This window comes from Schistocerca gregaria, chromosome 5 (genome assembly GCF_023897955.1).
Source record: "Schistocerca gregaria isolate iqSchGreg1 chromosome 5, iqSchGreg1.2, whole genome shotgun sequence".
NCBI lineage: Eukaryota > Metazoa > Arthropoda > Insecta > Orthoptera > Acrididae > Schistocerca > Schistocerca gregaria.
In genome coordinates this window covers 208,744,203-208,771,589 of record NC_064924.1, presented here as the reverse complement: position 1 = coordinate 208,771,589, position 27,387 = coordinate 208,744,203, and the positions used below count along the sequence as shown (strand labels likewise).

The following is a 27,387-nucleotide window of genomic DNA, read 5'->3' as shown; positions in this document are numbered from 1 at the left end:
GCTGCAGTAGAGTGAGGGTAGCAAGTTTAGGCAGTTTTTTCAGTTCTGTATAATCATGTAACGCACTAAAAGGAATGTGTAATCCTCACTTACGACGTAGTTCGGTCCAACCTTCAACTCCACACATAACCCTATTTATTGAAACATCCCTAATATCTCTCCTCCATATAATACCATAGTTGTAGAGGTGCTAGTACTTGGAGTGAAGATGCAAACATGGTGTTCATACTTTTCGTGAAGCACACAGAATGTGTTAATGCGTGGGAAGGGGGGGAGGCTAGGTAATTTGTATCAATCAGACAATGTTAAAGTGGGAATATAGGCATTGACTAACAAAGAGATAGAGGGGCTGGCCAGTACTTACCTCAGCTCAGTACAGCCGATAGAAACACAAAAAACAACCGGAAATTTAAGTTCCTAGCTTTCAGAATAAATGTTCCTTCATCAGGGAGGAGAGAGGGGAAAGAAAGGGAAGAAGGGAAAGCGGATTTAGTTACTCACAACCCAGGTTATGAAGCAACAGGGAAAGGAAAACAGGGAGGGTAGCAAGGATGGAGGCATGGTTGTCAGAGGGAAGCCAAAGATATTCTACTGTAGGTACTGTGCCAGCTTCAAACCAAAGAGGATGCATACAGAAGTAAAGAGATGTATAGTATAAAGATGTAGGATGAAAAGATACATGAATGGCTAAAGAGGAAAGGGAAAGAGGAGAAGACTGAAAAGTAAATGGGAGTGAGGTTGTTTAACGTAGGTTCAGTCCAGGGGGATGTCGCGATGAAAGGATGTGCTGGAGTGCAAGCTCCCATCTCCGCAGTTCAGAGGGACTGGTGTTGGGTGGGAGAAGCCAAATGGCACATACGGTGTAGCAGGTTCCTAGGTCCCTAGAATTATGCTGGAGGGCATGCTCCTCTACTGGGTATTGGACATCTCCTATTCGGACAGTTCGTCTGTGTCAGTTCATGCGCTCATCCAGTTTAGTTGTTGTCATACCAATGTAAAAGGCTGTGCAGTGCAGGCATGTCAGCTGATAAATGACATGTGTAGTTTCACACGTGTCCCTGCCTTGAATTGTGTATGTTTTACCAGATCATCCCTTGACAAAATTCTCCCCACACCACCCAGAGTTGCCTTTCGTCGTCCCCCTAACCTCCGTAACATCCTTGTTAAACCCTACAATATTCCCAGACTACCTTCTCTACCCAGCGGTTCCTACCCCTGTAACCGACCCCGCTGCAAAACCTGCCCCATGCATCCCCCCGCAACCACCTACTCCAGCCCCCCTACTGGTAAAACATACACAATTCAAGGCAGGGACACGTGTGAAACTACACATGTCATTTATCAGCTGACATGCCTGCACTGCGCAGCCTTTTACATTGGTATGACAACAACTAAACTGGATGAGCGCATGAACTGACACAGACGAACTGTCCGAATAGGAGATGTCCAATACCCAGTAGCGGAGCATGCCCTCCAGCATAATTCTAGGGGCCTAGGAACCTGCTACACCGTATGTGCCATTTGGCTTCTCCCACCCAACACCAGTCCCTCTGAACTGCGGATATGGGAGCTTGCACTCCAGCACATCCTTTCATCGCGACATCCCCCTGGATTGAACCTACGTTAAACAATCTCACTCCCATTTACTTTTCAGTCTTCTCCTCTTTCCCTTTCCTCTTTAGCCATTCATGCATCTTTTCATCCTATATCTTTATACTATACACCTCTTTACTTCTGTATGCATCCTCTTTGGTTTGAAGCTGACACAGTACCTACAGTAGAATATCTTTGGCTTCCCTCTGACAACCATGCCTCCATCGTTGCTACCTTCCCTGTTTTCCTTTCCCTGTTGCTTCATAACCTGGGTTGTGAGTAACTAAATCCGCTTTCCCTTCTTCCCTTTCTTTCCCCTCTCTCCTCCCTGATGAAGGAACATTTATTCTGAAAGCTAGGAACTTAAATTTTCGGTTGTTTTTTGTGTTTCTATCGGCTGTACTGAGCTGAGGTAAGTACTGGCCAGCCCCTCTATCTCTTTGTTAGTAAGTGTTTCACATCTTTATATGAGATTTTCCATTAATTAGAATATAGGCATTGGTAAGATGAAGATGTTTTCCATGGTTAGCATGAGATGGTGTCATCATTAGCATATTATTTATTTCCTTTGGAGGCTTTAAGTTTATGTTTAATTGCAATTTTATCCTGGGTGCAGGTTTGCTAATCCAATGCTAGCAAGGTGACTGTACAAACTTCCCTTCACTAATTTGATTCATATTAACTAGATGTTGTAGGGCATGACTCGGACATAAAGTATGCAAACAAGAAGACGCAACACGCTTTGCGCTGGATTGGAGAAGGCAGATTCCCAGCTATGATTTTTTTTTCCCCCCGAGTCCAGGAGAGACCCCTCTCATCTGATCACTTGTATGCAGAGTGCCGATCAAAAGCCGGAACACACTTCTTTTACCAATGCTAATACTGTGCCCTGTGTATAGCAGTTCAAACTTGACAGGTTGTCATACAAAGTTTGTATATTTCCCCCGTATGAAACCAGTCAATAGTGTGCAAATGTTGATAAGTCAAATCTCATTTAAAAGACTACAAAGATGTATGTCATGCTAATTATAAGGTACTTCACAACTTCAGAAAGCTTAAAATGTTATATTTTTCAAGTGACTGTCTGCTTTTAAGTACCTCTTCATTGGTAAATAGTGTTGTAATGTAATTAGATGGTTCAGTCACATTAATGTGACCACTGCCTACGTTTGATGTCAGTGTGCAATAACCATTCACAGATAGGAGGTTGCAGTGCTAGCAGTGGAGGTTATATAGAGTGTGTCGGGGAGATGCAGAAAACAGAGCAGTCATTGTCGTAATACAGAAGTGGAGCGATTTATCTGATGCCCAAAAGGACATGGTCATTGGCCTTCGGGCCAAGCCAGGAAGCATTTATGAAATGGCTAAGTCTGTAAACTGTTCTCATGCCGCTGTGTTTAAAGTGTACCATACGTGGCAATGTGGCACTATCCAAAACTAGTGCCAAGGTAACTGTGGTGCACCACAGGCCATAGATGACAGAGTTGCATGGCGAATAGATGTGCATCTGACCACTCATATGAAACGAGGAGCTACCAATAATGTCTCCTCAATTACAGTTAAGCTAATGTTTCTATGTATGGGCATCCATAGCAGGCGCGTGGTTCATGCAACCAAGTTGACTGCTGTCGATTGGGGTAGAAGGCCGGAATTTGCATGCCAGTACTGCAACAGAACGCCCACAGTGTGGTGACAGGAGGCCTTTTCAGCTGAGTCACATTTTATGCTCAGTTGAATGCTCCTGGGTGATGTCAACATTCTGGAAAACACACTGGATCAAAACAAGTATGTATCTATCATTGGGGACCATGCCCACCCCTACAAGCAGTTTGTCTTTCCTTGGCATGATGGCATCTACGACCAGGAAAATACAATGTGTCACACAGCTCGCAGCATACATACATTTTTTGTGGAGCACTGGGTTTGGTTTACCAAGCTCTCCTGGCCACCAAACTCCCCAGATTTAATCTCACACTGCCTCAATTGGGCTTTTCACAACATGGATCCTCAACTGAGAAACCTAGTGCAGCTGGCCACTACACGGGAGTTGTTAGGGCTCCACATCCCTTTTGGTACCTTCCAGAACCTCAGTGACATTTCCTGCACATTACGCAACAGTCCACACTGCTGAAAGTGCTTATTCAGGCTTTTGACCGCTGATCACATTAATGTGACAGGACAGTGTCTGTTCCACCCTTGAATTTCCATTGATTTTATGAGCAGTTGGTATGGTAAGTGTTAGAAAGTTTGATTTATAAAAAACACATTTGGGTAATTGTAAGCAGTTTGATATTAAGTATGTAATGGTGGTGACTAATTTCCTAACAAACCAAGTTTAGGTTGTGTAATGGGGGGCCCCCATTGAGTCCGTTTGAGACAGATTTAACTAATCATAATCATGACTTTTCAGCCTCTGTAACTGCAATTGCCTATGGCAAGGGCACTTGTACTTTCAGACAGATAACTTATCCACTGAGATGTGTTCTTCACATCATGCTGTGTTTAAAAAAATTAATCTACTCTGACATGGTCAGTACAAGGGTAGTGCTGCTCTGTATGTTCTGCAGCAGAAATTGTTCATTTGTATTACACAAAGATGAATGGGAAATAACATTAATAAAATATGCGACAAGATCATGAGAGGAATACTAGTTTGGAATAAAAGATGCAGTTGCTATAATTTTATTTATGACATTCTTTACAAGTGGAGAAAATTTTAGAATTTTACTGAATTCCTGAGAGGACTCTGTTGGCTTATATATATAAAATAGAAAGAAACTTCCACATGGGAAAAATATATTAAAAACAAAGATTCCAAGACTTACCAAGCGGGGAAAGCGCCGGCAGACAGGCACATGAACAAAACACACAAACACACACACAGAATTACGAGCTTTCGCAACTGGCAGTTGCTTCGTCAGGAAGGAGGGAAGGAGAGGGAAAAATGAAAGGATGTATGTGCGGATGGATGTGTGTGTGTGTGTGTGTGTGTGTGTGTGTGTGTGTGTGTGTGTGTGTGTGTGCGTGTGCGCGCGCGAGTGTACACCTGTCCTTTTTTTCCCCTAAGGGAAGTCTTTCCGCTCCCGGGATTGGAATGACTCCTTACCCTCTCCCTTAAAACCCACATCCTTTCATTTTTCCCTCTCCTTCCCTCTTTCCTGACGAAGCAACTGCCAGTTGTGAAAGCTCGTAATTCTGTGTGTGTGTTTGTGTGTTTTGTTCATGTGCCTGTCTGCCGGCGCTTTCCCGCTTGGTAAGTCTTGGAATCTTTGTTTTTAATATATTTTTCCCATGTGGAAGTTTCTTTCTATTATATATATATATATTTCGTTATTAGATATAAAATTTATTAATTGCTTAACCAAGCTAAATGTATAGCAATTTTCTCATGTAAAAGTTTCATTATAGCAAATCTGCTGTTTACATTCATTGTTCTTAGCATTGGCTCTTGAGAACTTATATCTGTATACTGAATTATCATGCTACTCTAAATGTATAAAAATGGTATTTTCTTGTTCATAGGAAAATTAAAATATGTCTTCGAGTGTCTATGATGATGATGATGATTTACTGGGTGATCCAACAACTATTGAAGAAATAGTAGAAGTTGAATTAGAGGAACAGGAAGAAGCAGAAGGCAGTGATAATGATCAAAATCATGTGGAGGATGGCCATGCTGAGACTGAAGGTTGGTGTTAATTAACGCATTTGTCATTATTTGAATTATTTATTTTACAGAAGTAATAGGTTTGGAAAGGATAGATGCTACTCGCCACATAAATGAGGCTTTGAGTCGCAGACAGGTGCAATGAAAAAGGTAGGTACAGCTTTCAAACAAAGTCCTTCTTTTGCAGTAGAAAAGAAACACACACACACACACACACACACACACACACACACACACACACACACACACGGGCAGTGTCTGAGGGCACTGGAGCTGATGCAGCAGTCTGCTGGAATAGATGAGAAGGAAGCAAGAGGAAGGTATTAAGAGGACTATCAGGGTAAGTGTGGGGCAAGATGCTAGTGCCGCTGGTGAGAGTGCACTAAGACTTGGTGACGACAAGATAGGGCTGTTAATTGTTGCAGGTTCGTGTTGCTGTGCTGGGGGGGGGGGGGGGGGGGGGGAATAGAGCAGAGTAGTAGAGAAGGAGTGGCGGGACAGAAGACATGTCGTACTGGAGTGGGAACAAGGGAAGGGGATAGGTAGGTGAGAGACAGGGACTAGCAAAAGTTTAGGTCAGGAGGGCTACAAGAACAAAGAGTTTGTTGTAGGAAGAAACCGGATGCCACAGGCGAAATTGTAAAGTGAAGAACATCATTTGGTCAGCATGTTCATCAACTGGGTGGTCAGCTGTCTGTTGACATCAGTTTGGCAGTGGCCATTTATGTGGATAGACAGCTTAATGGTTGTCACGCCCATGTAGAAAGTGGCATAGTGTTTGCAGCTTATCCCCTACTATCCCTACCACTCCCCACATCGCGATGTTTCTCAACCCCTAACACACATCCCAACAGATTCATACTCACTCAGGCGCTGTCACGAAAGGGCTCCAGCAGCCTGTGACTCAACGTCTTCTCTACATGGTGAGTAGCCATCTGTCCTTTCCTTATTATTGTTTTCTATTCTTAATTTTCCATTGTTAGAAATAATATGTTTGAAATCTTTTGTACAGTATAGTGTTGTCACTGCTATCAGTAGAAATGTGTTAGTCCTTCTGTTGAGATGTTTGAAAATCTTATTGGCTGTTTGCCAGTTGGACAGTGATAAAAATTTTTAGTTCAATTGGATAGCATAAATGAGTTCATCAGCAGCACACCCTTCATTTTAGCTAGGAGATAGACCAAAGGCTGTGGCAGCTTCTCATTCCCGTGTCTGAGGAAATTGTCTGATGTGAAGTTCAGCAACTGTCAGATCAGTTTTATCCCCAGGGAGCTTACAACTCTGGTGAGTTCATTCTTGGCTGTCATGGACCCCAGCCTTTGCAACACCTTTTCCCTTTCCGGGCTGTGTTTCTACCATACTGCTATTCTTTTTACCCTCCCTTGGGGAACATGTCTGGGATATTTCTCGAAATGTGTCCTGAAGTTTTAGTAGCCTGACATCAGAGCAGCCCCTCAACTGTTTTTTCTTTCTCTCTTCATTCTCCATCTCGTACCCTTCTTCTGCTTCGGCACTTGAGGTTTCTCTTTGTTTCTTCTTCCTTTCTGTGCACTCCTGATGACTGACCCATGTGTTTGATGCATAAACAGGTGACTGGGTAACGAGTAATTCCTATCCCCGAGTTGATATGTAGGGTTCATATGTAACATCTGGTACAGGGCAGGCCCAGGGAGGGGTAATTGCCAGTTGGTCCCTCTGTTAGGAGTTCGGGAGGTATTACCTGAGGTGTGAATAATCACGTAAGGTGTGTGCCCCTCTAAGGGGGCCCCAAGTTGGAAGGAGCACACCATCAGACACGCTTGCAGTCATGCCCCCCTGCGGGTTCGGGGGTTAGAATAGGCCCGCGGTATTCCTGCCTGTCGTAAGAGGCGACTAAAAGGAGTCTCAAACTTTTCGGCCTTATATGATGGTCCCCTGTTGGGTTTGACCTCCATCTCTCAAAATTTTCCGAAGAGCAAGCCGATTGGGGAAGGGCGCCTTACTTGGTGCATTGTGTCCATCTTGCGATCAGACCTTTTGCCAGCTTATACACCGTTGTCTTGCAGTCCTGTCTGCTCTCGATCTCTTGGGCATGACTCTGTTTCTGCGTGCAGATTACACCTTGCACAGTGCAGTGCCTCTTTCTGCACCGACGGCGACCATGGACCGCATATTACCTAACATCCAGCATGGTAGCCAGTCCATTGTGGTGGGGCCGCCATGTATCCTGTTGGTTGTAGCCCCCTGACAACACAGGGATCGCTCTACTGATGCGTGCGCCGTTAACTCCCCACATATGCCAAGGAGTAGATGCCTATCCTCCTGGGTCATCGGGACTCCCGGCAACGGCCATCCTGCCAGGTGGCTCTTGCCATGGCTGGGTGGTGCCCATGGGGAGGGCCCTTGGTCGGAGTAGGTGGCATCAGGGCGGATGACCCTCAATGAAGCGTGGTAAATCGTCTCTCGCTGGTGGCCAGCAGTCTCTAAGCGTTCTCGGGCTCAGTTTAACGCTCAGAAGTACGATCCAAAAACGTTCCCCTCCCTGGCCACACCGTGGAAGGAACGTAAGTCTCAGGATGGCTGTAGCAGTTATTCGCCCCGCTTCTTAGTTTGTACGAGGTCTGATGGGGAGTCTTTTCTCTCCACAAAGCCTCAGTTCTTCGTCGAGCATTTAGAGGACAAGTTTGGGGAGGTAGAGGGCTTGTCAAAAATGCGCTCTGGGTCAGTCCTGTTACAAACGGAATCATCTGCCTAGTCACGATGGTTACTCGCTTGTGACAAGTTGGGGGATGTTGCCGTTACGATCACAACCCATAAGAGTTTAATTATGGTCCAGGGAGTTATTTACCATAGGGATCTTCTTTTGCAGTCTGATGAAGAGCTGCGCGCCAATTTAAAGTGCCAAGGTGTACATTTCGTCCGGCACGTGCATCGGGGTCCGAAGGAAAATCAGATTGCTACTGGTGCCTTCATCGTGGTCTTCGAAGGGGATACATTACCGGAAAAGGTCAAGGTGATGGTCTACCGATGTGACATTAAGCCCTATATTCCTCCCCCGATGTGGTGTTTTAAGTGCTGGAAGTTCGGCCATATGTCTTCTCGCTGCACTTCCAGCCTCATATGTCGAGATTGCGGACGCCCATCATATCCCAATACTCCATGTGCCCCGCCTCCCATCTGTGTCAACTGCGGGGAGCACCATTCACCTTGCTCGCCAGACAGCCGAATTATCCAGAAAGAGCGTAAAATCATGGAATACAAGACCCTGGACCGACTAACCTATACTGAGGCCAAAAGGAAATACGACCAACTCCATCCTGTGAGAATGACATCTTCCTACGCTGCTGCTACAACACCTGTGCTAGCCCCGTCTGTTTCTCCAATTGTGGCCGGATCGACGAGTAGTACAACTCCTCCTGCCCCCTCGCCAGTGGGGGGCTCTACCCACCGGGTTGCTCCTGCGCCACCTACCTCAGGAGCAACACCATCCCACCCATCGGGGACGTCCGTCCCCACTTCTAAGCCGGAGAAGTGTCCAACTTCTTCGGCTTCTCACGCTCGCAAGGGGTCCCTTGGGTCCCTTCCTTCCCAGGTTTCCGCCAGCGAGAAGGCTGACGACCGACAGTGGCGTAAGTGCCTGCAATCAGCTGGTCGTAGGGCTTCACGATCCTCCTCCGTCCCAGAGACTGAATCGGTGAAGCCCTCCCAGCCGGTGCAACCCAAGGAACGGCGTGAGAAACCCAAGAAGAGCTCTCAGCCCAAGGAACTCGGGGTGGCAGCCATCCCACCGCAACGTTCCAGCTCTGCGTCTGAGGATGCGGTGGAGATTCTGGCGTCCGCTGAGGACCTCGATCTCGCCGGTTCATCAGACGCCATTGAAAGCACTATCACAGGTGCTAAATCGGAGGCAGCAGGTGACCCAGCGGCATAATCTCCCTTCCCAGTCCCGTCACGCCTGTCTCAGCCATGGACAACACCATCCTCCAGTGGAACTGCAGCGGTTTCTTCCACCATCTAGCTGAGCTCCGCCACCTTATCAGCCTTCACCCTTTCCTCTGCATTGCTCTGCAGGAAACTTGGTTTCCGGCAATGCGAACCCCCGCCCTCCGTGGCTACCGGGGTTATTATAAGAACCGGGCAGCTTATGAAAGGGTGTCTGGTGGTGTCTGCATATATGTCCTGAACTCTCTTCACAGCGAGTCTGTACCTCTCCAAACACCTTTAGAGGCTGTCGCTGTTTGGGTGTGGACGCCACAGGCTGTTACCGTCTGCAGTCTTTACCTTCCACCGGATGGTGATGTCGCGCTGCATGTCCTGGCTGCTCTGATAGCCCAATTGCCGCCACCTTTCTTGTTACTGGGCGACTTTAACGCCCATAACCATCTGTGGGATGGGTCGGTGGCAACAGGTCGAGGCGCTACCGTTGAGCATTTATTGGCGCAGCTCGATCTCTCGATGTTAAATGATGGTGCCTTCACACACTTCAGTGTGGCGCATGGCACATACTCCGCCATTGACCTTTCGATCTGTAGCCCTAGCCTCTTACCGTCCGTCCAGTGGAGAGTGCATGACGACCTTTGTGGTAGTGACCACTTTCCGAGCTTTCTGTCACTACCACAGTGTCAGTCTTCTGGGAGCCCTAGCAGATGGGCTCTGAATGAGGCTGACTGGGACTTGTTCTCCTCCGCTGCCGTTATTGAGCTTCTCTCTAACGATGACATTGATGCAGTGGTTCAATCGGTCACCACCGTCATCGTTACTGCCGCCGAATCTGCCATTCCCCGTTCTGCTGGGTCCCCTCGGCGGCGAACTGTGCCTTGGTGGTCGCCTGAGATCGCTGAAGCAATTAAAGCTCTCCGATGGGCGCTCCAGCGTTACAAGCGACATCCCTCAATCGAACACCTTATCGCCTTCAAACGGCTGCGTGCGCGAGCCCGCCGCATTATCCACCAACGCAAGCAGAAGTGCTGGGAACGGTATGTGTCTACCATTGGCCTTCATGTCACTCCATCGCAGGTCTAGGCCAAGATTCGCCGCCTCTATGGCTATTGGACCCCTGTCAGTGTCCCTACGCTCTCACTGAATGGAGCAGTTTGTACTGACTCCGACGTCATTGCAAACCGCTTGGCAGAGCACTTTGCTCTGAATTCCGCTTCTGCCAACTATCCCTAGGGCTTCCGCTCCATTAAAGAGCGGATAGAACGTCGGAGTCTTTCTTTTTGCACCCACCATCCTGAATTGTACAATGTTCCATTCACTGAGTGGGCGTTCCGCAGTGCCCTCGCCGCTTGTCCTGATATCACTCCTATCCCAGATAGCATCCACTCTCAGATGCTGAAACACTGCCAGCGACGCCTCCTCGACCTTTACAACCGCATTTGGGTCGAGGGTGAGTTTCCGTCGCAATGGTGGGAAAGTCTTGTTGTCCCCATTCTGAAACCGGAGAAGAACCCTTTGGAGGTGGACAGCTACCGTCCCATTAGCCTCACCAACGTTCTTTGCAAGTTGTTTGAATTGGGTACTGGAGTCTCGGGGCCTTCTGGCTCCATCTCAGGGTGGGTTCCGTAAAGGCTGCTCCGCCGCTGACAGTCTGGTGAGCCTGGAGTCCGCCATCCGTACTCCCTTTGCCCGTCGTCAACATCTGGTCGCTGTCTTTTTCGACATGCGGAAGGCGTATGATACGACATGGCGTCATCACATCCTTTCTACGCTTCATGGATGGGGCCTTTGGGGCCCTCTGCCGATCTATATCCGCAATTTTCTGTCATATCGTACCTTCCGCGTGCACGTCGCGGCCTCATATAGTTCCTCCCAAGTCCAGGAGAACGGTGTGCCACAGGGTTCTGTTCTAAGTGTCTGTCTGTTTTTAATAGCCATTAACGGGCTCGCTGCGGCCGTGGGAAATTCTGTCTCCGCTTCCCTGTATGCTGACGACTTCTGCCTTTACTACAGCTCTATTGGCATTGCAGCTGCTGAACGTCAGCTACAGGGCGCAATCTGCAAGGCGCAGTCTTGGGCTGTAGCGCATGGTTTTCAGTTTTCGGCAGCCAAGACCTGCGTTATGCATTTCTGCCGGCGACGTACTGTTCACTTGGAGCCGCGGCTTTATCTTGACGGCGAGCTTCTTACAGTGGTGGAGTCACATAGGTTTTTTGGGGGTGGTTTTTGATGCCCGGTTGACTTAGCTGCCTCATATTTGCCAGCTTAAACAGGCGTGTTGGCGGCATCTAAATGCTCTGCAATGCCTGAGTCACTCCAGGTGGGGCGCCGACCGATCTACTCTGCTACGGCTTTACCAGGCGTTAATCCAGTCCCGTCTGGACTATGGGAGTCTGGCTTATGGCTCAGCATCCCCATCTGCGTTGCGGGTGCTGGACCCAATCCTCCACAGCGGGATACGCCTTGCCACTGGTGCCTTCCGGACCAGCCCTGTGGACAGCATACTTGTGGAGGCAGGTGTCCCTCCACTGCGGTTACGACGCCAACAATTACTGGCTGCTTATGCTGCCCATGTTTTTAGCTCATCCGGGCATCCAAATTATCGTGTCCTGTTCCCGCAGTCAGTCGTCCGTCTGACAGAACGTCGGCCCCGGTCGGGTTGTCCGATCGCCGTACGCGTCAAACAGCTTCTCTACGGGCTTGGGTGTTTCCCTGTACCACCTCCTTTCCGGGCCCCTCTGCGTACACCCCCATGGTGTGTGCCCCGCCCTTGCCTTTGGCTCGACTTGGCACAGGGCCCGAAGGACTCAGTCTCTCCGGAGGCCTTCCGATGCCGCTTTTATTCCATCCTGGCCACGTATCAGGGCTCTGGCGTCGTCTATACCGACGGTTCGATGGTTGCTGGTCGTGTCAGTTATGCACTAACTCTAGGGGACCATTCTGAACAACGTTCGTTGCCGGCTGGCTGCAGTGTTTACACTGCTGAACTGGTCACCATCTTTCGTGCCCTAGAGTATATCCGCTCCTGCTCAGGTGAGTCCTTCGTTATCTGTAGCGATTCCCTGAGCGGTTTACGAGCTCTCGACCAGTGTTTCCCTCGTTCTCGTCTGGTGATGGCTATCCAGGTGTCCTTGCATAGTCTTGCCCGTTGCGTCAGATCTGTGGTCTTTGTTTGGACCCCGGGCCATGTTGGGATACCCGGAAATGAAACTGTTGACCGCCTGGCGAAAGAGGCCACTATTGCACCATCTCTGGAGATTGGCCTCCCAGCAACTGATTTGCGGGCACTATTACGCCGCGAAGTTATCGATCTATGGGACACTGATTGGCGCAACCTGCCCGTGCCAAACAAACTCCGCCGTATCAACGAGACGACTACTGTGTGGCGGTCATCCATGCGAGCCATCTGCAGTGAATCAGTCGTCCTTTGTTGGCTCCGCATTGGCCACACCCGACTCACGCACAGTTATTTACTGTGTCGTGAGGATCCCCCTCTTTGTCGTTGTGGGGCGTCCTTGACGGTGGTCCATATTCTGTTGGAGTGTGCCCTTTTAACTGTGCTCAGGCAGACTTTTGCGCTGCCTGATACGCTCTCTGCACTTTTATCTGACGACTCTTCCATAGCGGACATAGTGCTGCGTTTTATTCGGGCAGGGGGATTTTATCGCTTAATGTAAGTGTGTGAGTTTTTGTGTTGATTCTGGCCTATGGCCTACGATTTGTCTGGTTTTTTTTTTTTCCCCCCATGTGTTTCTCGGTGGTTGGCTTTTTCCTTTTTGTATGTATGGTCGGCCAACCACCGCCACACTCTGTGAGATTTTAGTTCATCTTGTCTGGTCTTTGTCTACGTTTTCTTGTTCTGTGTCGTCTGTCTTATCGTCTGTTGATCGTTTTTATTCTCTGTGGGTATTTTTTGTATTTGGAAAAAGGGACCGATGACCGTAGCAGTCTGGTCCCTTTAAACCCCCACAAACCAGCCTTGCAGTCATGGAGGATTTTCTCGCAATGAACCAATCAGTATCTCAGTCTACATTTACTAAACACAAATAGAATGAGGCTAAACATTCAAAGATTCTCCCTGCTGCATTTCAATTGTTCATGGTATCTCATACTGAAGTAGGTCAGTCCTTTGCTTTGGTTAATCCTCCTATATTCATAAAGGTGTTGATAAATTGCAGGCCCTGTGAACTCGTGCTATCATTTACGTAATGGGATTTCATATTTGGAGACCAGTTGTGATTTTGAAGCCCAATAACTGTTAGCAGCGTTGCTCCAGTGTGGCTGTCCTGTTTGTGTCGGGGCATGTTGAATGTTCAATTCTTTGCATAGTGTTGTTTACACTAGGCTGCTCGATGGCCTGACTGAGGAAGAAATCCAAACTTAACTCTCTTATCAGGGCGTCACTGCATTCCATTGGGTAATGAAGAAAGTTGATGCAACCTAGTGCTTACATGCACTCCTTTTCTGATGTTTGATCGAATAGCACTCCCATTGAAGATCAAAGCAGGCTATGAAGGCATCACGGTCCAACCGTACATTCCAAACTCAGTGCTTGTTACCAGTTTCAGCGTTACAATCCCATTAGCATGTCCCGTCTAAACACAGCCAGATATGTTACTTTTAGGGATGCTCATGAGGCAATTTCTCACCACATTCTCCCTCCTGTATCAATTGCAATAATGATCATGCAGCCTCGTTCCGAGAATGTCTGGTGTATCTTGATGAATGGGCTGTCCAGGAGATCTGGGCGAAGGAAAAAGTACCTTATCCTGTTGTTCGCAAGATGTCAGCTAGTCGAAAGCCCATCTGGTACCTACAGTACCGTTCTTGCTATGCCTTGCTCCATGAAGGATGTGATCACACATGCTCGTGACTTCAAATTCAGCACTGCAGTTGTAATATGAATGGTAGCATCCCTGCTCCTGCTCCTCCTCCTCCTCCTCCTCCTCCTCCAGCTGTGCAACAAGACATCCAGACTTTGCCTCTGGCAGTGAAGTCACCTGCTACACAACTGTCAGGCTGGAATGGACAAAGGGGATATTCCTGCGAAGTCTTCTTATGTCCCTTCAGTCAACAAAAATCCGAGTCTTCAAATGTCAACTGCAAAGGCTCTAAGAAATCAAACAAAGGCTAATAGTCTTCTCCTTGCTTGATACAGAGATCCTCTTCAACAATGTTGCTGTGTTATGTTCCCACCCAGCTGACATCCATTTTTGCCAGTGCGCACCACCTTCTGTTTTTCTGCCCTGGAATCTGCAGGCAGGCCCAATGAGAATTCCAAATGCCTGTGTAGATCTCATGGAACAGGAATTTCCAGCTTCTGCACCCTGTACCACTGAGTCTTAAAGGCTGGCACTTGTCAGCTGCCGAGGTGACAACCCTTAATTTGTTCCATCCTCCCCTTTACCCGTTATTACTCTCCTCCAATGAAACGTTTGCGGATTAGATCCAATAAGGAGGAATTGCGACTGCTATTGGAATCGCAGCATCTACTTGTCCTCAGCCTCCAAGAAACAAAATTGCGTCCTTGCAACCGCTTTAACATCTCACATTTTGTTCTAGTACAGTTTGATGTCCTTCCTGCCCCTCCCCTCCCCGAAGATGGTATTGTGCCTCATGGGGGAGTCGGGCTGCTCATCTGGAATGACGTTCATTGTCAAACCACACCACTGAACACTTGGTGGCAAGCCTTTGCAGTCCATATTATTCTTCCTCGCTTCACCCTTCCTCTTTGCAACATCTGCACCCCTCTGTCTTTTGGTGTCACCAGGGCAAAACTTCCTCCAGATTATTGATCAACTCCCTCACCCCTTTTTGCTGCTCAGTGACTTAAATGCACACCAACCTCTTTGGGGCTCTTGCAGAACATGTAAGGGTGATGCCATTTTGGCTGACCCCAATCAACTCAATCTCATCTCTCTGAACTCTGGAGCACCCATGTAACTTTCAGACGCCACACACACACACACACACACACACACACACACACACACACATTCCCATTTGGACCTCTCATTCTGCACTGACCAGGTTGCCTGTTGTCTTGAGTGGTTCGTTCTGACGCGTCTTGAGCGACCATTTCCCATGTGCTATCTGTTTGCTGACTCCTGCCACACCTACATGTAAACCCAATTGGCAGCTTTCTAAGGCTGACTGAAACTATTCCTCCTTGGCGACCTTCAGCAAACAACATTTTCCCCCATTTGTCATGACTAGGTAGAGTACCTCACAAATGTTATCCTTATTGCCGCAGAATGTTCCATACCTCGCACTTCATCTTTACCGCACCGTGGTCTGATCCCCTAATGGACTGAGGCGTGCTGTGACTCTGCGGAGACGTGCTCTCTGAGTTTCTATCCGTCATCCTGCTGTGGTGAATAATATTTGGTATAAACAGTTGCATGTGCAGTGTCGTCGCATTCTTCACTATAGAAGAAAAGCTTGCTGGATTTAATTTACTAATTCTTTTAACAGTTCTACTCCTCCTCCTGTCGTGTGGGGCAATCTCCGTTGGTTCTCTGGGACCAAGGTTCATTCCCAAATTTCAGGTGATGATATCTCCAATACCTTGGGTCGCTATTTTGCAGAGATTTCGAGCTCCACCCACTATCATCCCACCTTAATCCATCAAAAATAAGTGCAGGATAAGTGGGTGATACCTCCTCTCAGAATCGTGAATTCTACAATGTCATCTTTACTGTGAGGTATCTAGATCATGCTCTCACTTCATCTTTATTTTCAGTCCCAGGACCGGATGATGTTTGCATTCAGATGTTGCAGCACCTTTCTCTCGTGATGTTGCAGCACCTTTCTCTCATGGGCAAGCATTTTCTCCTTCATTCATATAGTCATATTTGGGCAGATGGCTCGTTTCCCAGATGCTGGCGTGAAGCCAGTGTCATACCCATACCCGTACCTGAGTCCGGTAAGGACAAACACTTTCCTTCCAGCTACTGCACCCTTTTTCTCACCAGCTGTGTTTGCCAGGTTATGGAACATAGGCTTCATGGCCGGCTAGTATGGTGGCTCGAATCTCGCAGTCTACTAAGCACTGCACAATGTGGATTTTGAACGCGCCATTCTGCAGTTGACCATCTCATCAAGAATGGTTTTCTGCAGAAATACAAGACTGTGGTCATGTTTTTTTGATTTGGAGAGAGCCTACAACACCTGCTGGAGGATTGGTAACCTTCGTACTCTTCTATGGCTATCTCCCACAAGGTACCCCAGGCTTCCTTTTTTTCGACGACTTTGCAGTCTATGGCAGTTCTTCATGGACTTGTCTCCCTGAGTGGGGTCTTCAGCGATGTCTCAGTTGTCTCTACTCTTCGAGTATTGACATTCGCTTTTGCTTTTCCACTGCAGAAACCAGTTGTTGGAATTTCTGGCAGTGCAATCAGTTTCTTCCACCATCTTTACATCTGAGCCTGTTCCTCTTCTGTTCACTGATGCTACAAAATTGCTGGGGCTCATGCTTAATGGAAAACTTTCTTGGTCCTTCCGTGTGTTTTATCTGGCTCCATGCTGCAACCGGTCTCTCAGTGTAGTACTCATTCAAAGCAATACTTCCTGGAGAGTGGATCGGACCAGCCTCCTCTGCTACCCTTGAATTTATTATAAGTGGACTGTCTCACTTAAAGTGTGCCAATACCAGAATGTGAACATGCTTTCTAGTCTGACAGGTACTAACTACACGTGGGAATTCAGGCAAGTATTCAGATGATGATGACACATAATAATGCTTTCCTTGAAATAGAAATAATATGGAACTTTTCAAGGGAAACAATATGCAACTTTTCAAGAAAGGGTCCATAGTAGAGAAAGATTAAGGAACATGTCCACTGAAGTGGCAGAGAAACTGGTATAAGCATGCGTATTCAGATACAGAGTTATGTAAACAGGCAGTTTATGGTGCAGTTGTTAGATTTGTTACTGCTGCGACAATGGCAGTTTATCAAGATTTAAGTGAGATTGAACATCATGCTTAGTCGGCACACGAGCGATGGGACACAGCATCTCAGAGGTAGCGATTAAGTGGGGATTTTTCCATACGACCAGTTCACAAGTGTATCATGGATATAAGGAATTTAGTAAAACATCAAATCTCCGACATCACTGCAGCCAGAAAAACATCAACTACTGGCAACAGAAGACACACTATACCAGACGAAAGCGTAGCAGGCGCAACTTGGACTACCGTCACGTCTTGGTGGGTGGCCAGACCCAGGACGACACCTTCTGTGCTGCCCACAGCTACTGCTAACTGCTACAGCGCGCTAACAGACGAAGAGAAGTCGGAGCAAGCAAGAGCACCCAAGCAGACGGAGACCACGGCCACTGGCCACTCAGCAGAAGAAGAAGAAGTGACTGCTTCCCGATTGGGCACCACTGCCGGACGGTCGCAGCGACAGCCGCCGCCCATAGTCTTTGAAGTGGCCAAAGACTATAAAGGCTTCCTGAAGCTCGTGAAGCAGTGAACGAGTGCACACTTCATGGTGCAAGCTGCAGCAGGAATCCTCGTGTGACTGCAAGTCGCGAATACGGAGAACTTCATCAAGGTGACGAGCGAGTTGTCAAACCAGGGCATGCACTGGTACACGCACTCTGCCGTCCCTGTAAGACTACTGAAAATCGTCGTGAAGGGCACCCCGAGGTGGCGGACCTGAACTCCTGAGGGACGAACTGGCGCAGCTTGACTCCAGCATGCGCATCGTGACGTGAGTCAAGTCCCATGTTACGCACAAGGAGTCGCTTTCTCTGCTGGTGTTTGCCATCAACACCCCAGAGAACAGGTGGCTCTACCAGCTGCAATGAGTGGCTAACATGGTCACCCTTGAAAATCTCAAGTAGGAGAGGCCCCTCTCTCAACAAGCCCTTGTTGCATTGCTTCTGCTGCCAGGGGATGGGCCACATGGCTCGCTACTGTTTCTTGCCCGAGGTGTGCGTGAATTGCACAGGCGCCCATTCAAACAGAAACTGTCTGCTTCCGAGGACACACACTCCTATGTGTGCAAACTATGGCGGACCACACGAGGCGAGTGAAGTAATCAAAGCCGCAGTTGCTCGGTAACATGAGCAAAATAACAAAGAAGACTGCCGACCGCTCCCTTGGCTGTCCGTGTACAGGCGGCCAGGAGCCCGGCAAACACGAGGGTGACGCTGGCAGCCAATGCTGCCACCTCCGCCTCCACAGATGGGGGCATCAGAAAACATGCTTGAGAGGGCACACTTGAAGACTTATGCTCTGACACTCGTCTCTCCCGCCCCCAGGGGAAATCGCATAAAGATGATGTCACCTTGTTAAGAAGCGGCAGGAGTGGACACACCCCAGCTGCCGCCCGCAACCAAGTCAAAGCACAGCATCTACTGTGCAAGAAGCCCAGCTATCTGCAGCCGTCTTCGCACTCCTGCAATAATTGAAAAGGTCTCGCACTTGGCCGAGATGCTGCAGAGAGTTGCACAGTCAGTGCTGACCACCTTACTGGTGGCCACCCAGCAGCTCTATTGCAGTAAGGCACTCCCTATGCCGTCCGCACCGGGAGCAGCGAAGAATGGCCTGTAATGGACTGCCACAGATTACTGCAACACGGGCAGTTTAGAAGAAAATAAATCCTGAGAAGGGCAATAGGAAGACAAAAAGACGAGGAGAAGCAAACGCCTCACACTACAACACAGAAGATCTGGAGGCAAAGTACAGACAGCCTACTAGGACTCCACCTACACAGGGGTCAGGAAGCCCCTGATGAAGCCCAGTTGTCGTCGTCATCCACCCCGTTGTACTTTTTCAGACATATGGACACCCCTGCAGGATTCATGGTGTCAGTTCCTTCCAGCAGTACTTCAGACATTAGTCGAGTCCATGCCACGTTGTGTTGTGGCAGTTCTGTGTGGTCGCGGGGACCCTACACAATATTAGGCAGGTGTACATGTTTCTTTCGCTCTTTAGTGTATTTTGTTTATTTAAAGGAAATAAACAATTCCATTTTTCCTAATTCAGAAAAATCCAATTGTCCATTTCCATTCACAGAAGCAGAATTTTTATATTGTTGGTTGCTCAAACATTGGCTCACTGTATCCTCCAGATATAACTAATATGCATTCCAGTGTAAGATGTAGAGGTATATGTAATCCTGAAACTACTGGAGCTGATGATGGACATAGGTTTTGTCATACACTCAGTTTTCTTAATGCCTTCAGGCTACTTAACAAGTGTACCCAGTGGTGAAAATATTTAGAACTACAAGGTGGTCTTGTCCTCCTGGCCAACAGGAATATCCAGCTGGGGTGGTTTGTCTTGTCTTGCAGTGAAGAGGAGAGGAGTTAAGATTTATTAATTACATTGCTATTAAATAGTCACTGAAGTATACAATAGACATCGAATTGAAATATTCATGCTACTATTTCTTCATTAGTTTCCTAACTCATCTAACTCATAGTGACTTTGTTTATACTTATTATGGACTTATCTGATAGCGATTAATGGGAATATGTTTGCTGCATCCCAACATGTACTGAGGGAACTTGCATTTTGAATTTTTGTTATGAATCTCAGTTGATCATATGAATGAAGTATAAAACAAGAAATATAAACTGAGCATTTAATTTTCAGAAAATCCTCTGCCAGAGCTTCAAACTGCGCCGGAAGGAGTTCCAGTTGACCCAAAGAAGAAACGAGTTGTTAAAAATCCACAACCAAAATTAAATCCTGTAAGGTTAGTGTGTTCATTCTATTGTAATGTATTCCAAAGTGTAGATGAAGACAAAATGAGTTGTTAAAAATACACAAGCAAAATTAAATCCTGTAAGGTTAGTGTATTCATTCTACTGTGACATGTTAGAAAGTGTAGATGAAGAGAGAGAGTAAGATGCGGTTTTTCTAAATTAGAGAGAAATGGCTGTTTACGATATTATTGGCTGATAACCAAAAATATGATGATATAGTTTTTCCCAAATGACACAGCAATGTTCAATTTTTCCTGATAGAATCAGACAATTATCTTGGGCAGTGCATCAATGTTCATGCAAAATGGAAGTGGTGGTGTGTGTGGCCAAATCAGAGCTTGTGTTCTCTCAATGAGCGTAAAACACACTATTAGTTTGAGTACCAGTTGGTAGTAGAATCTGTGAACCACATTATATTCCCGGGTAAATGGATATGTTGTGGCATTTAGAACCGTTTGTTTCCAAACACCTACTACACCCTTTGATGTTCTTTTGTTTTCCAGAGCTCGCACTGATATTCTATGAAACACAAATTCTCTCAGTATTTCCAACTGTGATTGATGTGATGACTGGTAAGATCTTAATAAATTGAGAGCCAGGCTATAGGTATTGGTTAAATTGAAACAATTGTGCAAATCAGTTGTCACCAAGCTCTGCCTCTAATATAATCTTGAAATGAAATAAGATGAGACCAGTATCTTTGAGCAAACAAAATGTTACTGGTTCAGTAAAATTAATTAGTGTGTCAAAATTAAGACATTAGAGAACTAATAAACAATTGAAATAATGCTTTGGGTGTAGCACTTCATTTATTAAAATCTCACAGGCAGTCACATCCTCTAGAACTTGAAAATACCGAGAAGATTAGGATTTGCGTTTCACAGGATATCATCACAAGCGCTGAAAGATAAACAAGCATCTAAGGGCATAGTGGATATCAGGAATCGAACTCAAGTATCAGTAGCAGCATAAGGCCAACAACTGTTCAGTACACAGTCAGTGAAAGTACACAGGCAGCATGTACATGTAACCACCAAACTCGTAGCACCTGAAGAAGATGGCTGGGCGAATTGTCAAAATATGGTGCATAACATTGGGAAAAAAAACTCAACAGAACACCCAAAAGCACACAGTTTAAAGATATTGTTCTTAAGTATTCTCTCTCTTTCCCTCTCCTTTCAATTTCTGGTATGGCTGCAATTTGGTCTGCATATTCTTTAACATGTAATATCAGGTTATAGTTATTGAGCAGAACAAAAATATGTTTGTGCCATATTTGAGATCATTCATGGATTGAATTGTTACATTTACCTTGATTAAATGTTAAATGATCAGTAAAGTTAGTTAATAGTCTTAAATTAATAGCTTTGTTGCAGTGTCTGTCAACTAAGATTGTGCCAATGAATTCGTACCAGATTATAATTTCCAGTAAAGTGTTTGCGAGTTTAAATGTTCAAGGATCCTACGTTAGTTATTGCATTTTTATTTTAGGCTTATGGGCCCACGTGGGATCGCAGTGCTTGAAGATACATTTAAAGATTTCCAGTTCAGCGGTAAAGGTTTTGAAAAATCAGATTTGAATCAGTTGATGAAACGACTTGAACATTGGGCTCACAGACTGTTTCCAAAATTCACTTTTGATGATTGTCTGCAGAAAATAGAAACTTTAGGCCACAAAAAGGAAGTGAAGGTAGGTAAAGTACTTAAACATTGGAAGTTATTAACAAATTCAAAATAATAATGTAATTGTAGAAAACTATAACTGAAAATATCAAAGGTAAGTACTAATATCTGTAAAGAAACAGCCAATTGTGAAGGTGTGCTTTAGTCAATAACTTGTCATGAGAAAGCTTTAAAAATTTGAATAACTGCTTGACAATTCAACAACTTCGTTGGAGCAGCAATCATGTGGAATGCTGACCTAGAGAAAATATTGTGAAGTTTGTAAAAAAAAAGGGGGGGGATTTATGACTGAAGAGTAAAATGTGGTATAGGTGTAACCACAAAATAAAGTAAATATAATTGCACATTCAACTGTTGTTGTTGTTGTTGTTGTTGTTGTGGACTTCAGCCCAAAGGTTGGTTTGATGCAGCTCTCCATGCTACTCTATCTTGTGCAAGCTGCTTCATCTACCAGTATCTACTGCAACCTACATCCTTCTGAATCTGCTTGGTGTATTCATCTCTTGGTCTCCTTCTGCGATTTTTACCCTCCACACTGCCCTCCAATACTAAATTGGTGACCCCTTGATGCCTCAGAACATATCCTACAAACCGATCCCTTCTTCTAGTCAAGTTATGCCACAAATTTCCCTTCTCTCCAATTCTATTCAATAACTCCTCATTATCTGATCTACCCATCTAATCTTCAGCATTCTTGTGTAGCACCACATTTCGAAAGCTTCTATTCTCTTCTTGTCCAAACTATTTATTGTCCATGTTTCACTTCCATACATGGCTACACTCCAAACAAATACTTTCAGAAATGACTTCCTGACACTTAAATCTAACCTCGATGTTAACAAATTTCTTCTCTTCAGAAATGCTTTCCTTGCCATTCCCAGTATACATTTTACATCCTCTCCACTTCGACAACATCAGTTATATTGCTCCCCAAATAGCAAAAATCATCTACTACTTTAAGTGTCTCATTTCCTAATCTAATTCCCTAAGCATCAACTACATTCCATTCGCTTTTGTTGATGTTCATCTTATATCCTCCTTTCAAGACACTGTCCATTCCGTTCAACTGCTCTTCCAGGTCCTTTGCTGTCTCTTACAGAATTACCATGTCACCAGCGAACATCAGAGTTTTTATTTCTTCTCCATGCATTTTAATTCCAACTCTGAATTATTCTTTTGTTTCCTTTACTGCTTGCTCACATTGGGTTGCCATTCATGGTTGGCAGCCTCTGTTGGGGAGCCTGGAGCTGCTAACTGGTGAGCTACTCAAATGCAACATGAGGTGTGACAGTGGTGGCGGTTACATAGTAATGCGCAAGTTACTACACTCCTTCCATGGGGGGGGGGGGGGGGGGGGTTACAGGTGCTGGCTGCTCCATGATGCTCTGGTGGTTGACACATACATAGTGGTGGAATCAGTTGTCCTAAGTGTGAACATGTCCCAATCTGTGCGAACTAGCGAGTAGGCCCTGTAGAGATGTGAGTGCAGACATGTATGTCTTCCTACCCCTGCAGAAAAGCAGACAGATGATCCTAGCACCCCATAGGCTGGGGTCATGTCGACATCGAACTTGGCATGAGGGCCATGAGCTGAGTAGCTGCAATGACCAGAGGTAATATAGGAAGTGCTGGCAGGTGCCAGCATCAGTGTAGGCGGCACTGGCAGCAGTCGGGGAGCTGCTTGTGTTTAGGTAGAAGGCCGCTGTGGGTGCATAATGGAGACCCGGCCCCTGGCCAAATTTGTAAATAATTCATCAGCTCAAGGCAGAAGGTATGTGCCCATAACAGAGTATGCATTTATGCTAACTTTTAAATATCTGTGAAATCAGAAGTCACCCAACATGTTTTTTTTTGTAATTTCTAGCGGTAAAGCCCACTCACTTGTTGAAATTTTTTAATCCTTTGGTCATTCAGCACAGACACTTCGGTAAGGAGCATATTCTGACCTACTGACAATGATGAAATAGAATTAATGTCCATGTCCATTTGTTCAGAGGAAGACTGAGAACGACAAATCGATGCTGTCATTCATTATGAACAATGTCAATGCCCTCACATACATGCATGCAGTGATTCGATGGCCTGCTGTGCGGGAGACCTCAAAAGACTGAGCAGTGTGTAAAAGTTCTTTCAAGATGATTGTGTCATCAACCATGGAGTTGGCATAGGATTCTTTGAATGTTTCGCCAATAAAGTGACACAACGTAAACTGTGCAGATTTTCCGCCCAAGTCTGATACGATCGATTTGCTGCTTGTAGCTCTGGCCAAACTCTGCGCAAGAAACAATGACATGGGTGCACTTGCAGTGATAAGACGATAAGAAACTACACATTTCAACAAAGGAGTGTGAGGCCGGTTCCTGCAAGGGAGCTAACTGACATAACAACTAGTACATGTGAGGAGGAATCGGTGACAAAAACAAAGCCTTACAAATGCCCTGGTTCGTCACCATAATGCAACGAAGTGTTGGCGAAGCCGTTTTCCATAAGCTTCTCAATCTTCAGCAGAGTTGTAGTATGACAGAAATAGTGGTGGATGCACTTAGGACCGTGGAGCTTGAACAGTCAACATAGCTACTAGTTTTTCCAAAATGGCCATAATAAGTTGTTGCTGGTAGAGAAGTGATTGTGGTGCTGCCTTCATGGAGAAGTTACACAAAGCAGCTGTCACTGATGTTGAGCACATGAAAGTTCTTCTCATCACCACTTGTGTTCTAACTTCGAATACAGTAAGAAACACTATTGTAAGAAATCAACAAATATTTATTTGGTCATGGCATGACAGCATACAGAGATATTTCAGTACAGTTACGTGACATAACACAAGAGTGGCCAGCAGAAGCCGGTGCATAACAATATAATGGGCATTTGTCCACAAGCTTTCCACTGCAGGGAATTGGGGTACCATCCATGGTCGACAGCCTCTGATGAGGTGTGTGGAGCCCACTGAACGGTATGCTACAAGAACGTGATGCACGCCATGGCAGTGATGGCGTAGTGTAGTAACATGCGAGTTACTACAGATATGAAGGTCACCTTTTTATCTATTTTAGATACACATCATTTAACTATTTCTCAGGATATTCACCTTTAAAATTTATACACTTTTCATCCCTTTAAAACAGTTATGGAAACATTTTGTCAACTCTGATGTTGCTACCTCAAAAACATCAAAAGATTCAGCAGCATCTTAAGGTTATGAAAACTTCACTCCACACCCTTTCTGTTTGACATAAGGATATAAGAAATGTTGTGGGTGAAAAATTAGGTGAATTTGGATAATGAGACATTGATTCTATATTTTTCTTATTGCATAATCAGTTTTTGGTGTGTTATGACAGCTGATACTGTCTTTGTGGAGGCGGATACGACTTACGTCTTTTGCGTGATTTCATAGATGTCTTGGGGAGAACAAATCTTTGCAACCACTCAGTGTTAGCAGTTCTTTGATCCAAGCAGTAATCCATTGCAACAACAGAAACTAATTATTTCTTTGTGGGAAGTTCTTTGGGAATGAATCAGTTGCATTGGTTTCTGTTCATTTTGGAACACCTACATAGTTGATGAATGCTTAGTTTGCAGCTCATATGAATGTATCAGAGATTAATCTCGTGTTACAGTGATGCTATATGGATTTTGCATTTGCCAGCTCAAACTCAGGTCGAATTGTGGAGAATAGGTCAGAAACAAATCTTTTCCAAAGCTAAATGTTTGAGGAAAATTAGATGTACGGCCAGCTTTGACATGCCTAAGGAAGGAACGATCTCAGAGTAATACATCTGAAATACTCTTCATTCACATTGCTCACAGAATGTATTTTTTAAACAACAAACAATTTTTGATTGACCTTTTTGAAATTCTTCACAGGTGAAAGCGTGACAGTGATGAAATTGTGCAAACTAATTTTTAAGTCTTTTCTAAAGATGGTTTGATTTTTCTCTACACTTTTTTCAAATGCTCATTGTAAACAATCTGCATTGTCAGTTTTGCAGTGGCACTTGTTTTGATAACAACAAATAAAAACTTTAAAGCAGTAGAATTGTTACATACCAATAGTGCCAAATCGTGTCACTTTGTGAAAACATAAGAGGCATAGTGTAACATAACATTTTATTTAAGTTATGTGTTGCACAGTATATTTAGGACCAGGACTGTAGAAGAAAGTGTGTTTAATGTAGATGGGAAAGTGTGTGCATGTGTGTGTGCATGTTGGTGGAATGACAGGGTGTATATGACCCGGGAGATCCGGGAAAAACCCGGGAATATTTTCATCCGGGAGAAAACCGGGAAAAACCCGGGAATTTTTGTTTTAGTTTACAGTTAAATTTTTGTAATTTTGACTGGTAAGAACCGATGCTCTTACAAAGGGTATTACTGTATCCCGCTACTGCAGAATAATACTTCAACAATAAAAAACAAACGAGAAAAAAAAACGAAAATAACTTAAATTGCAAAGGGAATGCCCTATATACAACGACGACACACAGTGCTCATGAATGTGTCTGCCAACAGCAAAATGTGTCAAAGGCTTTAGGAAGTCACAACTGTTTACATTAGATGCGTTTTAGAGTTTGGAGCAGGCTCGTGCGCATGCTCAGTTGAGTCACGTTTGAGTTGTAGATTCTCCCGCTTCTGACTACAGGAATGTCGCCGTTGCCTGTGCAAGCAGTCGCAGCAAGCAGCTAGATGCTACCAGGAAAAGGGGGCACCAAATTCATATTCTTGAGGAAAAGAACTTCTTTCACAAAGCGCCTAGCATCCAGCTATCGATTATTCAAATGATTTTGAAAAGCTTCCCTGTTAGTTTTTGAACACATCTTAAGTTGATTTCTGAATGAATCATAAGTTGATTTTTGAATGCATGCTGTATCTGTCAGGAGAATCCTCGTCGTATCTAGAAATAAACTTTCCGCAGACAAAAGGGGACGCGGCTATACAAGCTGAGCAGAGTAAAGCTGAACGGATGAATGCCAATTGCTGTCTGATTATGTGGTTGAATGGGTTTGCGAATGATCAGCATTGTTATAATTACTAGCGAAATCTATAGATCCAGACTACCAAAATGGAAATAAACGACTGACAGGAATAACAGGTGAGAAAGATGACGTATTGACTTCTCGGTATATTCAAGAAAATGAAATTTTGACAGAAAATTTGTGGCCAGATCGCTATACTAGTAAGGACCAGTTGTACAGTCCCCGGCTAGCAGCCGCTTCAGTTCTATTTGGAAGTAACGCAAAATACGTGTTGTACGAACACGTAATAGCACCTAACCGGAAAATAATCGCGGGATAACTAAACTTGTGATTCTGGCAGGGTTAGTGAAATTAATGGGCGGACAAATTTTGACAATGGCAGGAATAGCTACAGAATTGGTGATGACAAGATTGTTTGTTAGAATGAGGAAGGAGAAGAAACGGGGACATCACACATTTTATGGAAGAATAAGACGATACCAAATTTATATAAAAATTTCGTAATACTACTTTTCAATCTCATGCTTTGAGAAACTGGTTCGTATGAATGAAATGTGAAACTATTTCCTAACATAAAGTTTTTTGCTTGTAATGCTTTATAAAGAGGTGTGGCACTGCACTTTGGCACACTTAAGACCAAATAATATGTCTTAACATTTCCTCAAACACATATGTGTTATGTTTCAGACTTTTCAGAAAGATATGCATAACAAGATGAACATATTTTAGAAAATTAGATTTTTTTAGTATTGACTCGGTTCGCAAATGTCGTAGATTCGGGGTTGATGCGCAGAGCAGTCTGTGTTATAGTGGATAGTTTCTAGGTGA

At 45.3% G+C, this 27,387-nt stretch overlaps 1 protein-coding gene across 1 annotated transcript in view; it reads left to right on the top strand.

Moving 5' to 3' along the window:
* The window catches only part of LOC126272346 (protein TIPIN homolog), a 76,163-nt gene that overhangs the window by 18,266 nt on the left and 30,510 nt on the right, over window positions 1–27,387 (top strand). The window contains exons 2-4 of the mRNA XM_049975145.1: window positions 5,116–5,281; window positions 19,788–19,890; window positions 21,392–21,590. Coding sequence (XP_049831102.1) covers window positions 5,128–5,281; window positions 19,788–19,890; window positions 21,392–21,590 — 456 coding nt within the window. The 5' untranslated portion in view covers window positions 5,116–5,127. The remainder of the gene's footprint in view (window positions 1–5,115; window positions 5,282–19,787; window positions 19,891–21,391; window positions 21,591–27,387) is intronic.